The sequence below is a fragment of the Crinia signifera genome, chromosome 2, assembly GCF_055691185.1.
Source record: "Crinia signifera chromosome 2, ASM5569118v1, whole genome shotgun sequence".
In the NCBI taxonomy this organism is placed as follows: domain Eukaryota; kingdom Metazoa; phylum Chordata; class Amphibia; order Anura; family Myobatrachidae; genus Crinia; species Crinia signifera.
In genome coordinates this window covers 222,785,591-222,800,947 of record NC_139218.1, presented here as the reverse complement: position 1 = coordinate 222,800,947, position 15,357 = coordinate 222,785,591, and the positions used below count along the sequence as shown (strand labels likewise).

At 42.2% G+C, this 15,357-nt stretch overlaps 1 protein-coding gene across 19 annotated transcripts in view; it reads left to right on the top strand.

Moving 5' to 3' along the window:
- MACF1 (microtubule actin crosslinking factor 1) overlaps positions 1-15,357 on the top strand; it is a 237,812-nt gene that overhangs the window by 146,794 nt on the left and 75,661 nt on the right. For all 19 annotated transcript variants that reach the window (XM_083173834.1, XM_083173839.1, XM_083173838.1 and 16 more), the window contains 3 exons: positions 1,321-1,520; positions 3,458-3,953; positions 4,121-5,592. In XM_083173834.1, the coding sequence (XP_083029960.1) occupies positions 1,321-1,520; positions 3,458-3,953; positions 4,121-5,592 (2,168 nt within the window). The remainder of the gene's footprint in view (positions 1-1,320; positions 1,521-3,457; positions 3,954-4,120; positions 5,593-15,357) is intronic.

The following is a 15,357-nucleotide window of genomic DNA, read 5'->3' as shown; positions in this document are numbered from 1 at the left end:
CTGGTCCTTGCTGCTGGCTTCTCCTAGCGATTCGGCAGCCGCATGCATATGGCGCCGACTGATCTGCGCGCGGGTGCGTGGTGACATCACCCGCCATCAGCCGCAATGCATCTCTGGGAACACAGCTGGTGGATAGAAAAGCGGACCGTTTAAACTCCTGAAACTAGCAGCGCTAGTTTCAGGAGTTTAGGCGGTCCGCTTTTCTATCCCTTGCGGTCCGGAGGTGGACCGCGGTCCGCCAGTTGCCTGTCCCTGACCTACAGTATAACTTGTGATGATACCACGAATACATAAAAGATGTAAACGTTTGCAATCATGCGTATCTACAGTTATATAGTGTGTATTAATATTTGGTACTTGTTTCCTAGCACGGAGCCCAACGGGTCCCATCGCATACCTTAACTTAAGGTATGCGATGGGACCCGACGGACCCGATTTCGGGCTTTTATTTGAGGTTTCCCGACAAATGTAAAATCGGGTCCATCGCATGCCATTATAATGGCATGTGATGCGACAACCCAATTTTACATTGTAAGCATTGTATGTAATGTTAAATTCTTATGTAAAATCGGGTCCATCGTATGCCATTATAATGGCATGCGACCAATGCGATGGACCCGATTTTACATAGGAACCAATGTTAAATGGCCCCCCATACCCAATTTTTCATTGTATGCCCACCCTGCTGGGTAATTTCTATGTCAAATGCCCCCCCATTAACGCCACCCCACGATGAACGCCAACCCGAAGCGTGGCGAGCGCAGTGAGCCTGCGAGGGGCGGCGGTACGCATCCTTCGACCTTTTCATACCCCCACTATCCACGTCGGCATGGAGTTGATTTTATATAGTGTGGCAAGCGCAGCGAGCCCGAAGCGTGGCGAGCGGACGCGTAATACGTCTGAAGTAATGCGCGTCCCCTCGCTGCGCTCGCCACACTATATAAAATCAACTCCACGCCGACGTCTGGGGGGCATTTAACATTGGGGCCAATGTAAAATCGGGTCTCAGGGACCATTTAACATTGGTTCCAATGTAAAATATCGGGTCGGTCGCGTCAATCGCATCGCAATTTGGTTGCATGCAATGTGATTGACCCGATTTTTGCAACCTGATTGCATACAATTAAAATCGGTGGCGCCGTGCTAGGAAACAAGTACCTAATATTCTAACCATGCATCACTAAGTTAGATCATTTTTCTTTTTTTTTATGCAGCCTATGGTTATTGTTATTAAAATTAATTTCTAGTCTTTTCATGTTACAATTTTATTCATTTCTGCAAGTAGTGCACAAGTAACTGTGTTTCTACATTGTCAATCAGACCAACAGTGGGATCGAACCAATCGGATGACCTCAGAACGCCAGCAAAAGCTTGAGGAGTCTGCTAACCAATTATCTACTTTCCAAGTTGCTTGCTCACAGCTACGTCCATGGCTGACAGAGAAAGAGCTAATGATGAGTGTTTTGGGGCCTCTCTCAATTGATCCTAACATGTTGAATGCACAGAAGCAGCAGGTCCAGGTAATAAAACTATTCATATTTGTTGGTTCATAAGGCACCACATTGCGCCGCAGCACAGTGAAGAAAACAGGTCATACATAAAATTGGTATGTTAAGTAGGCAAAATAACTGTTAATCTGTAAACAAATGGCCACTGAGAGTTTGCGTTCCAACTGGAAAAACAGCTCTGAGACTAGAAGCAAAAATGGTTCAGAGTGAAAATTGAAAAAGTTGCAAGTGTGGGTGATACAGATGGGAATGGGGTAAACACTAACTAAACACTTTGGTTTTCAGTTTTGGGTGTGGTAGTGAATTATATAAGTGAATAGAGGCACAGGAGACAGGACTTGTTACTAGATCTAAGAGGGTTTGAGTGACTAAAGACTAAACTCTGCAAAGCAATGCTCATTTACAGGGAATAGCTATATGCACCTACAGATTCAGGGGGTGATTCTGTTAACGAACGTGTTTAATGGTGAAGCTCTGCGCGTGTGTATAATCGCTTCTGCACATGTGCAGGGCTTCAATGCGGGCGCCTTTTGAGACTTGCATAGTCTCCGAGGCACTTGCAAAGGGGGTGGAGGAGGCGGGCAGGGGCTGCGTTTCCTGGGCGGACGTCAACTGCCTGCCCTGTTCTCAGAGCAGGTAGCCACTAATCTAAGTCACCAGAGACTGACTTAGATTAGTGAGCACTACAGAAACCTTTCGATGGTCAGCGACCATACAAAACATCCATTCGCAGTGCTGTGGGGACATTTGGTGTGTAGCGGGGGGCAGGTATTTGCCGCCTGGTAGGTGGTGTTACATGACTCAAAAAGGCTTGAAATACCACTGCTTTGCGAGTCAACCAGAATCAGGCCCTCTTTTCTTGCAACTGAGTATTATCGGAAGACTGCATGTGCTGCGGGGGGGGGGGGGGCACATAGCGGCTATCTGTGTGGCCATAGATGCACTAAGGAAGACAATGTGCCTTGTTCCTGCATCATTGCTGTGTATGTAAGCAGTTGCTAAGGACTATGTGATAGCTCTGGTGGTCGCCTCTATTTTCTATACAGCTGCTTCATACGCATTACTTTACAAGTCTATAGGCTGAAAAATTGCAACAGCAAATGTATTTGTATACAAATACATAATCAGGCCATCCGCTGGGGCCACTAATGTCTATTAAAGTGCAGTATTGTTAATATTTGCTGTCTGAGTAACAGTAATAACATTGACATTGATGTTGAAGTTATGCCTGGTACACACCAGGACGACTAGGGCCCGATCCCCTCAATCTAGATCCAATTCCGACCAATTGGATGTAGATTGTAGGTAGATTGGGCCCTTTTTTTCCCTGTTCTGGGCCAATCCCGATCCGATGCGCGGCCCCGCGGGTCGGTCGGTCGTTATTCAGATCCTACCTGCTGCAGGTAGGATCTGAAGAACGACCATACAGCCGGGCGCGGGTCGCCATCGGATCGGACCCGCTCGCGGTGCACATCGTGAGCGGGTCGTGCCCCCCCGCGTCACCATGAGCGGATCGGACGAGACACTGACGACCCGCTCACGATGTGCATCGTGAGCTGGTCGTCGTGGTGTGTACCCTACATTAGAGTTAATTTAGCTTAACTGGTCCATCTGTCCTTGATATAAGAATTGCTGCATTACAGTAATAGATTTGAGTGCTCTTTCTGTTTTGTTGAACAGTATATAGTGTAACTATAAGGTATCATAAAATGCCTATTTTATCTGTAATTCAGATTTGTATAGAATAGATAAATGACAACATAAATGAATAATTGAATTATGATCTGTTTATTGTCTGGTTTGTTATTAGAATGGCTGAGTTATAAGGACACCCCTGGTTCTCTTGTGGATATGTGTTTCCATTAATGTTCTCTGCTGTGTTGTGTCTTTATTTTGTGTATTCGGATCTGTCGCTTTATACAAACACTGCTGTGTAATTTATGTTCCAGTTCATGCTAAAGGAATTTGAAGCGCGTAAAGCCCAGTATGAAGAGCTGAAACATGCAGCCTACGGTATCCTAACAGGACCTGGGGATGAGTCTCCATCCACCAGCCAGGTAGAGGAGGAGTTCCACGAAATCAGCCAAAAATGGACAGAGTTGACCAACAGTCTAAATTCGAGAGCGGACTACATTGACCAGGCTGCTGTAAAAAGCATTCATTATCAAGAGGTCTTACAAGCATTAACAGAGAAGATAAAGCAGACGGGCAAGAGGCTAGGTGCACAGCCAGCAGTTAGCACTCAGCCCGATGCTGTAAAGCAGCAGTTGCAAGAAACTAGTGGCATTCGCTCAGACCTGGAAAGTCTTGCTCATGAGGTTACAGAAGCACAGATACTATGCAATGAGTTGTCCGCACTTGTGGCTGAACCATATCTCAAGGATGAGCTTCAAAAAAGACTTGACACTGTGGCTCTTCCTCTTAAAGGGATGGAAGATTTGGCTGGTAAATATTATTTTGCTAATTCTAAAGTATATCTATTGCCTTAAAATATTTGGCTAATTTGCTTGGAAATCACATATATGAAGTAATTAGGGATGGAGGGTTATGTAGATATAAATAATTATTGATGAACAAATGTTTTCTTTAACCTCATGTATGTCATTCTGCAGCGGATCGTGTGAATCGGCTTCAGACAGCACTTGCCAGTTCCCAGCAGTTCCAGCAAATATTTGATGAGTTAAGAAACTGGTTGGATGAAAAACAAATGCAACAGGCAAAAAGCCCCCCAATATCATGCAGATTGGAGAAGTTACAAGCTCTTCTTGAGGAGCAGGAGGAATTCCAGAAGAGTCTGAACCAGAACAGCGGGTCTTATGAAATGATTGTTTCTGAGGGTGAATCCCTGCTCATGTCCTCACAGCCTGGGGAAGAGAAAACAGCACTACAGAGTCAACTAGTGAATCTAAAATCTAATTGGGAGGAGCTTGGGAAGAAGACATCAGAAAGACAGGGGAAAATGAAGGACTGCTTGCATAAATCTCAGAAGTTCACAACACATGTGGAAGGTCTGCTTCCTTGCTTAGAAGATTGTGAGACCCAACTGAAGGAAATGGAGGTTACGCTGGACTCAGTGCAGCTTGAGGCCCAGCTACTCAGAGGAAAGGTCATGCAGAGCGAATTAGATAAGAAACGTTCTCTGTTGGAGATGATGAACACCACTGCAGACCTCCTGGTTGCAGCAGCTGAAGTTGACGATCAAGAGATCCTAGAAAAGAAAGCCCAACTTAATCAGAGGATAGACAGCATAACCGAACAACTCCATGCTAAGACTGAATCCATTGAAGAGATGTCTTTGAGGCTTAAGGAACTAAATGAAAGTTTTAGAAGCATTGATAAGAAACTAGAAGGTGCAAAACACCACCTAGAGATTTACACGGCCCTTGGTCCTCAAGCATGCAGCAGTAAGAATTTAGAAAACATAAGGTCCCAGCAAAGCATGCTCCAAAACCTGGACACACAAGTACAGTACTTGAAAAACTTGATTCAAGGCTTAACAGAAGATGCCCCTGAAGGTTCTAATGTCTCAAGTCTTCTACAACAGGCCGAAGATGTACAACATAACTTTGAGACTGTGAAACAAGAGGTTAATGAATGCTGTTTGAATATGGAGCAAAAACTTCAAGGAATTGGTCAGTTTCATGCTGATGTTAAAGAGATCTTCTCTAATTTGGCTGATCTGGATGATGAACTTGATAACATGGGCCCTGTGGGGCGGGATGTAGACAGTCTCAAATCCCAAAGTGAAGTTGTCCAAAAGTTTCTGGAAACGTTGCAAGGTTTAAAATCAGACGTGGAGTGCTCTGAAAAGAAATGCAGAGATATGTTAGAGAATGAGGGAGGTCCTGACCTCATAGGATTAATGCGGGAACTTGGGACATTAAATAAGCAGTGTGTTAAGCTTACTGAACGAGGAAAGAATCGACAGGAGCAATTGGAGGCCACATTGGGAAGAGTGGAGGATTTCAATATGAAGCTAAAGGAGCTGAAGTGCCAAATTATGGCAGCAGAGGGCAGTAGCGCTTTGCAAGAGGTTGTTGGTACAGAAGTTGAAGTTCTAAAACAACAGTTGGAAGATTTTAAGGTACACACTTGTGTTGGTTCTCAGATTTTGCATAATATTATTTTTGCTTGTGTATTTTGTTATGTTAACCTAATTTCTTATATTTCTCTGAATATTTACTTGTGCTGGTCAGTAGACTTTTTTTCCCACAATAAAGTAGTAATACAACATGATTGTTGCTTAGCAATTTAGCAAACTTGGAAACAAGTCTACAAGGAGACAGATCATTAGAAATGAAGACTGCATTGACTTAAACGTAGAACTGGCAGTGGCAAAGTAATGTAAACTTAAAATTCCGAAGTATGTAAGTAATGCAGGAAAACACTTGTGCTAAGATAGCATAGCACATACTGAGAAGCACAGTAATGACCTAATACATATTAACCTGTTGCATCAGACCTGCTATTTTTGTGATACTTATTATTTAAATATTCTTGGATTTTCTCAATAGTAGTGAAGTGCTAAATTTAGAAGAGGTTCATGGGAAAAGGAGCTTCTGGCAGTTCAGAGAAACTTGACCCAGACTATTTAGAAATTAGAACTTGTGCAACATTAATACGACTGGTGACAATAGCCTTAAATTGAGCAATTTTGTGGTAAGAGTTTCAAATGTGGACAAAAGTCAGCACAGCCCTCTAACACTGAGTTACTGCCATCACCTTAAGTGTCCCTCCCCCAATGACCCAGTGGAGGCAGAGATGTAGCCTGACACTAATAGTAAACTAGTGCTATGATGCCTCCCAAACAGTATTGACAATTATAGAAAATAAAGAATTTTTTGTTTATAACATCTTTTTATAAAAAATATTTTGAAAGATTATTTTTAACTTTGACATAAAGGTAAATCATACTTAAGTGGCTGTACGCAATCGCATCCACGTTTATTTGCACTAATTCTGTTTGGTAACCACGTTTCATGGGGAGGGGGGCACGTGGTTATGTAGGAGATACAGAGGGGTACAGTGACAGATGTGGTAAGGAGATATAAAGCAAAGGGGAAAAGGCACAGATGAAGAATGGGGTAGAGGCACAGATGGGGAAAGGGAACATAAAATAAGGGGGAATAGATGATTATGGATGAGGTGGAGTGCAGAGGCCTAGATGGCTAGGGGGGACACAGGCACAGATGGAGAAAGGGGACATAAAGTGATGGCTTCAGAAGCATAGATAATGGAAGGAGGTAGAGGCACAGATAAGGGAATGGAGAGCAGAGGCACAGATTGGCAGGAGAGGTCAGACGTCACGTGACTTCAGCCGTCCACCCCGAGTAGGCATCGGTCCACCTGCGTTCACAGTGGAATGCCGAGCGTTTTCATGGGGACACCCATAAAAATCTGGGCGTTCCCCCTGCTCCAGTCCCCTGTGCACCCCTCTGTAACGAATAGCTTGGCTAGTGAGAAACCGTTCGCTCCCGGGGTTTGTAAATGTGCATGCACAAACCCCAAACATCGGGGAAAGTATCTTCAACCTAGCAGGTACCAGATACCACCTAGAAAAAAAACTCAGTCTGTCTTTTCCAAGCGATGAGATGGAAGAACCTGATATCCTTTCCCTAAATCAGTTCTCCAACTAAATTAATTTTTTTCTAAAAAGAGCAACAGAAAACGTAAGGCACATGGATTAGTTTTGCAGCTGTTTAAGCAACAGACAGTGCCTAAAACATCAAAAAGGAAAATCTAGAAATTGTGCTGGGTCTGGGTCTTGTTAATTGCTTTGATTGGCACCATGGTTATTGGGAGTTCTGGGTAGCAAAAATGTCCTGCACAAAGTCCAGGATCTGCTCAGGTGTCTTGATCATTGTTTAGTACAGGCAAGGTTCCAGATTAGCAGAAGTGTCTCCAGACTGTAAACGATCTTCACTGGTCCTAGTTCTGCACAACACGTGTTTCATGTTTTGGAATGGCTGTCTGGTTAGACATTAACAGTAAATTACTTGGAGAGGAGCAATGACCAGATATATTGACATCTGAAACCAAGGCAAACATTGTTTGAGGACCCCTGATCTAGAGCAAAATCCAGCTAGTGCCCAATAGGAGAGGGGATGGAATTAAGCTTTACATTGGTCCCATCTATGAGAAATTAGTAACATGGGGGTAGATTTATTAAGCTAGGTGAAGTGATGATGTGTCTGGTTTTTATCACCGGCCATTCAGCTTCTACCTGTCATTTTTCAAACCAAGCCGGTAACTTCACAGTTAGGAGCTGATTGGGCAGTGATAAAAACCAGACACTTTATCACTTCACCGAGCTTAATAAATCTGCCCCTGAGTGTGACAGAGGGGGGCTAGCAAGAAATCAACTGTCAACTGCTGATTTCAGGGATATAATGATGCAGAGGCAGCCTCCAGCTATATCCATTTTGAAGCTGGCAATTTAGCAAACTAGCAGCTATAACTGTGCTAAAATAGGTTATGAGATAATACAAATATCTGGAAATCCTCTTTTGCTATTACAGGTAGCTCTGCCTAATGGCGTGTACACACTCTTCGATGTGGCGGCCGTCGATACCAAGCAGGGGGAGGGAGATGCTGCATAGCATGTAACTGCCTTCAATATTCCAGATCAAAGTAGAAATAGACTTGCCAGGCAAGTCTATTTCTGCTTTCATTCCCGGTGCTGCGAAACTGCGCATTGTGATTGAATCAGCATCGCTGGCAGTTAACACGTTTCGATTCAGGGTCATTTTCAATTTGCATTTGATTCTATTTTGCTTCTATAAGCACACCTATTCCGCAACACTTTACAGAGAATATTTGAACACTCACATCAGTCCCTGCCCCAGTGGAGCTTACAATCACTATTCCCTACCACATGTTCATGCACACACTTTCTAGGGCTAATTTTTTAATTAGTAATAAAAAGAAGTAACCTACCAGTCTATATTTTTTTTAAATAAATGAATACATTTCTGCATATAATGGAGATGTGAAGGAGGACATCAACCTTCCAGTCTCCAAGCAAAGTTGTTGTTTTGGTGTGAGTACTGAATGTAAGTTGAGTAAAAGATACATTTTGGAGGCTGATATTTTAGCAGTAGCAGAGATGTGTAGAGGAGGTCATAATGAGGGGTACACCAACTGTAGATCATGAACCCCTTACATCCTGTCTGTGGGTGAGCTTTGATGTTAGCAGACATTGATTTAGGACCAATGAATGTAGTGCGTAGTTTCATACATGTAGTCTATACTGTATGTCCATACCTGCCACTGTTTCCATGCAGTGGCCAGTAGTACTCGGTGGGATGTAGAGACTTACTGTAGCACTGACAGGACTGCGTCAGTAGAAAGAGCCCATTTACCTGCTAACCAGACAACAGTGTGTAAGACAGCACTCTACATCCAGAAACAGACTTTTAGTTGAAAAAAATAGAAAATGTTAGTTTGTAAAAAAAAGTAAAACAAAAAATATATATGGGTTCGTATTGTATGTGATCCTAGTCATGGCTGCAGGATCAAATAGATACTTGTGGCAGCCACTGAGATCGCAATATGCTCAGTAATGGGCACCGCAATCGCAGGAAAACGACATGTGATTTGCTAATTTTCATGCAATCCCTTGCATCAATTTGTCAGACTCGCATGAAAAGTGCGACTCCGCATGAAAATGCTTGTTTCCACAGTCTTTTTAATTCAGTTAATATAATCAACCTGTGTAATGCATGGAAAAATATCAAAATAGACGTTTTTCTTTATACTGGCAAGATGAATCAAGGAAAGAGTAGAGAAGTGGTCCAGTGGAGAAGTTGTCTATAGCAACCAATCAGCTCTACCGATCACTTTATAATATGTACTTAATAAAGGCTTCCTTAAAGCTGAGTGGTTGCTATGGGCACTCATTTTACTGCTTGATTATTCCACTCCCCAGTAATGTACACACACCAACAGCTTAAATATATTAGTGTTCATTCTAGCACCTGCCATCTTTTAAAACCCATGCAGTTCCTGTTCTTGCCTGGGGTGTCACAGGTCTGGTTTGCATATCAGTCCTAATACACAGACCACACTGTGCTAGAAGTACTACAGCAGACAGCGACACCCCAGGCAGGGAAGAGGAACTCCATGGGTTTTGAAAGATGGCGGGTGCTACAATGAACACTATAATGTACATTATTCTCCCTTACATAGAGACAAACTATTAAGCATAATGTGTTCTTGAAAAGTGCTATTAGTCATGGGGGGTGTATATTCAATGCTCTGACGGCGAGACATGCTGATAACTCGGTATTTATCTCACTCCCTTGAGGCGATTGCGGCAAACCCTGCCATCCTCTCACGGCAAGGATTTGGCCCTTACATTGAATGCGGCGATGGGATTTGGCGTTGAGTGTGGCTTGTTTTCAGGAAGCAAAAGCCATCCTCGCCGTACAAATCCCCTCACGGGCCGCATTAGATACCCCTCATGAAGTGAGTGAAGTGTTCAAGGACCACTGTTAGCTGTCCATAGAATGCTGCCACACTCCCCTTTTCTTAATGTTACTTTTATCAAAAGGTTATCTTGCTGTACAGTAGGGTGTATGTAGAACTAGTGATCTGCTAAGGGGACACGTTTGCTTGTTTCTCTTACCTTTTGTGACCTGGCGTGATATATTATATAAACTAGTAATGCATACAGTAGAGTTTTAGGGTCTTATAACATACTACACCAGCAGAATACTAATCATGCATATAATCCATTCTGCTTTACTTCGGAGGTGCCTGAAGGCATAAAATGAATACTGCTAAGGGAAATGTATGCACCCCCACTCCATTCTGCATGTTGTACTTTTATATATTTATTTCTGTGTGACGGTTTGTGTGGTTTGTAGTGCAGGGTTAAGTAGTACTTACCAGTTCAGGGCCTGGTGCTTGGGTTTGGAAGTTAGGGAGGGTGGTGTCTGAGCTCATGGGAAGTGGAGACAATAGCAGGAAGAGAATGTGTTTTCATGAACAGCACACAAATCATGCTGTGCCAGAGAGCAGGCCTAGAGACCAGAGTTGTGTGGATGAATTTCCATGGCTATACATGTTTACATGGTGACAGTAAGTTGTGACTACTTTGTCTTTTGGAGGAAGTTCTAGTGTCCCTACCCTTGACAGACCCACCACACACAATATAAATATAAGTATACACACACACACACACACACACACACACACACACACACATTGTCAATATGTCAATACAGTGCGTGATATTACAGTGGAGCATAATTATACACTTTAGGGGAAGTACAATGATCTATTCATCTTATTTATGTCAATGTGTTACAGACTGCATATACCGCCATCAGCAATAAAATTAAAGCCATCTGCCTAATTTTGTGTAGACACCCCCAAATTAGCTCTGATCCCACAAGGCAGGTATTCAGTCCCAACCGCTATTTTCGCCAGCAGAAACAGCGGAACTCCCCTTTTCAATGCTGCTGTTACTGACAGCATTAACCCCTTCAGTGGTGGGTGTTTGTGGGGCACGAGTACTTAAATAGGACAGGTTTGTCCTGTCCCAGAAAAACCGTTCACTGATGGGGTAGACGAGTCCCAGCTTTTTTTTTCTTTAGCACATCTCATAGTGCTCAGATTGAGATCTGGGGAATATGGAGGCCAATTCACCACCTTGAACTCTTTATCAGGTTTCTTAAGAAATTCCTGACCAATATTTGCAGTGTGGCCTGGAGTATTATCCTGCTGAAAGAGTTTACTGCTATCAGGGAATACTGCTTCCATCAAGTGGTGAACTTGGTCTGCAACAATGTTTCGGTAGGTGGTGAGTGTCAAAGTTGCATTGACATGAATGCCAGGACCCAAGGTTTCCCAGCAAAACATTGACCAGAGCATCACACTACCACCACCAGCTTGTCTTCTTCTAAAAGTGTATTCTGGTAAATGAATTACACATATTCACCAGGTCTGTAAGTGATGTAAAAAAAAATAGGATTCATCAGACCAGGCCACCTTCTTGCATTGCTCCATGGTCCGCTTTTGCCAGTCACATGCTCCTTGTAGGGGCTTTTGGCAGGGGGCAGGGGTCAGCTATGCAGCTTCATACACCATAATCTGCTATGCGCTGTGTGCTCTGATAACTCTTTTACAGCCAGCATTACATTTTTTTCATCAATTTAAGCTACAGTAGCTGCTCTGTGGGATAGGCCCAGAGTGTGCTAGCCTACTTTCCCTACATGCATCATTGAGCCTTAGGCATCTATGCTGCTTCACCTGTTCTTCCTTGGACCACTTTTTGTAAACACTAACTCCCCACAAGACCTACTGTTTTGGAGATGCTATGATCCAGTCATCTAGCCATCACAATTTATCTCTGGTAAAACATCCTTCCGCCTGCCCATTTTTCCGGCTTTCAACATTTAAACATTAAAAACTGACTTCTCTTGCTCCTTCATATATCCCTGTGGTTTTAACATGCCTCCCAACTTTCTTTCCACAAAGAAAGGGAAGTATGTGTGTGGAGAATGTGCGCGTGAAAGTAGGGGTCATAGCCTTGCATCAATTGGGAGGTTTGGTTTTAATGTGAGGGCTGATTGGTGTATGGCTGCTATAATAAGCAATCTTCCATGCTATGCTGGTATCTGTTTTATTTGTAATTAGTTGAATTTATTTACCTGGGTAGACTTAAAAGTATGAGTACCCTCCCTCATATTTATTACAAGGCTTGATTAATTCCAGCAGCTTTGTAACCAACTTAAAAAATATATAATTTGTAATTTTGTAAATAATTTAATCATTTGAAATGTTAGTGGGTGCCCATCTTACCATGATCCTATAATTAAATAATTAGCAAATTATATCAATAGCTGCCCATATTATTACCTTTATCCATAATAAGGATTAAAACCCATGCAATATACTTGAGCTTGCCCAGGGAAGCAGCAGCACCCAGGCGATGAATATGTCCCAGAGCCTATATGAGCTGTCCTTACATATATTTCCATCATTCCTTGTTGAATAAGTATGTCATGTTGCAGCTAAGTTCACCACCAACCCCTCCTTATGTTTCGTTCCCTGTGGATATTCTATACCAGTGGTTTTCAAACTTTGTTAAATCATGGCACCCTAGGGTAATAGAAGGCTTTTCATGTCACCCCTAAGATAAAATATTTTTGTTATCGGTGAATTTGGACTTTATTATTAACCCCTTCCCGACATTTGACGTACATTTACGTCATGGTCGGGATGTACTTCCCGACACATGGCATAAATGTACGTCATGACTTCAAATTGCCACCCCGTCTCGAGACGAGGTGGCAGAGGGACAATGTCTGCTGTCCCTGACAGCAGACATCCTCCCTCATTGCCCAGGGGGGGCAGCGATGCCTCCCGTCTTGGGCGATCGCTGCTATTGGCTGTTAAAAAGTGAATAGCCAAAAGTAGCGTTGAAATGCATGTAGTGTAAAATTTAGACTCTGCTGCCCCCTAGCGTCCAAAAAAAATAAAGGCGGTTTAAATAATGATTTAAAAATAAAGAATAGATATGGTCTTTGTTAGTTATTAACTATTTTGAGTGATATGATTATTTGTCTCACAAGCAGAAAATGGAACATTTTGCAAATAGCAAAATGTTCCATTTTTTCACGACACTTTGGTATTTTTCCCCCCAAAAAAAAACTGTATCGACCAAATTTCACCACTAATTTAAAGTACAATGTGTCACGGGAAAACAATCTCAAAATCACTGGGATAAGTAAAAGCAAAAAAAAGTTATACCCACTTAAATGATACATGTCAGGTTTGAAAAAAATGGCTGTCAGGAAGGCAAAAACTGGCTGCGTCAGGAAGGGGTTAACTGAATTAAAATGTGCCTACCTGTCATCCTATGGTTCATTTATGTGGCAGTGTACAGATCCGTCATGATTGTCCACATGTTTAATGATTGGCAGCCACGATCACTAGTTTTGCCGATTACTTTGACCAAAAATAATTTAATCTGTTTCTGGACCATTAACCGGCTCTCCTGTTAAGCTGTGTACACATGCTTAGATTTTTCCCTGTTTTCGATTCGATTTTGCTTATAGAAACAAAATCGAATCCACATCGAATGGTTTTTAGGGCGCTTTCGATCTGCATTCTATTCGATGCGCGCTCCCGTTTTCTCAAAATCGAATAGAAAATTCTACTGTGCAGCCAAGGAAATCTCGAATCCGATCCAGTAAATCGAATAAATACATTTTGCCTACATTGTGAAATCGAAATGGAATCGAATGCAAAAGTACAGATCTAATGCCAAATCGAATGGGATGATCTAATGCCAGATCTAATAGGAAATCGAATCTAACATCAAATCTAAAGCAAATCTAAGCGTGTGTACAGGGCTTAAGAGCCTCGCAGCACCCAAGGATGTCTAGGCACACAGTTTGAGAAGCACTGTTCTATACAGTTTGCATTAGCTTCTAATGTCATAAACGTAACTATTGTTCTTTATGGTCATACATTAGATTTATTTTTTCATTCTGTGTTTTAAGTGTAATTAGGAAGAGAGGTGCCTCCTTTGAGGGTGCACTCATGGCTGTTTATTTAGGGAAAACAGTGCCTGCTGATTCATGCAATGCCAATGGGTCTCCTAGATACACAGGCTGTCTCCTAGCGAGCTGTGAATCCAGCCTGGATGCAGCTCTAATTTCTCAGACACAGAGGAAGTTGTTCATTTAGTGAATGAGATTGAATTTGACCCAGCCTCTTTCTGTCTGCACATGGTTAAGAATTCTAGGCTGAAAGACCTAATACAAATGAGAAGACTCAAGTGAATGTGAATGAAAAAAGCTTTTAAATTATTGCTAAATTTTCATTAGTTTTGTAAACCGTTTTCCATCCAAAATATTGTGTCGATTGTGTCAATTCTTAAGGTGTGTACACACTAGTACAATTTAGACTATATTACAATTTAGACTATGTATACAATTTAGACTATATAGTGCAGATCTGCACTGTATAGTCTATGCAGCCAAGACTTTCTGGCTGCGATATGGGAGCACGCATCGGGATCGCAAGGGTTAAAACCCATACAATCTGCATGAGATCCAGATGAGATTTTGACTATATAGTCAAAATCTCATGCACACTGTACAAGTGTGTACACACTATTAGAAAGATTTATCACCAGATGGTGGTGCTTATCTTTGTACCCTTTTTTCTTATCTAGAGATGATGGTTATAAGCTTGTATTCCTGACTCACTGAGTGACTCAGTCCTTTATTGAAACATTCATAGTTAATGGTTGCCATGCAGAGAGGTCTCACAATAGTCCCTACATTTGACATCTATCTCTTTGAATGTACATTTCTATTCAGAATATATGAGAACAAAAATTATTTGTAGCTGTCTGTCACATACTGTATGTTCATTGGAAAAACGTCCTTCAGTGTATTTCAAAAGTTTACTGCCTTGTTTGGCCACTGGGTGGCACTATTTTAAAGTGTTGGTCTAATGCACTATTACACATTGAACAATTAATATGGCCGACCCCAGTTTCTCTTGTTGGTTTCGCCTTATGTGTGCTATGTAACTAAAACAAGATGTGCATTAGTAATTAAGGATACAGTACAAAGTGTGTTGTTTGCTAAATGTTCAATATTTTTAAGCAGGGTTAACAATTTACTCTCTTGTATAAAGGTAAATGGTCATTAGGGCGACACACCAAAGGTCGACATGTATTGGGTCGACCGGTGAATGCCGGCATGGTTTAGGTTGACACCTGATATAGGTCGGCATGTCTAAGGTCAACATGGATGGAAGGCCGACACAAGCATGATGTCCACAATGTCTAGGTCGACATTCAAAAGGTCGACATGGGTTTTTCACG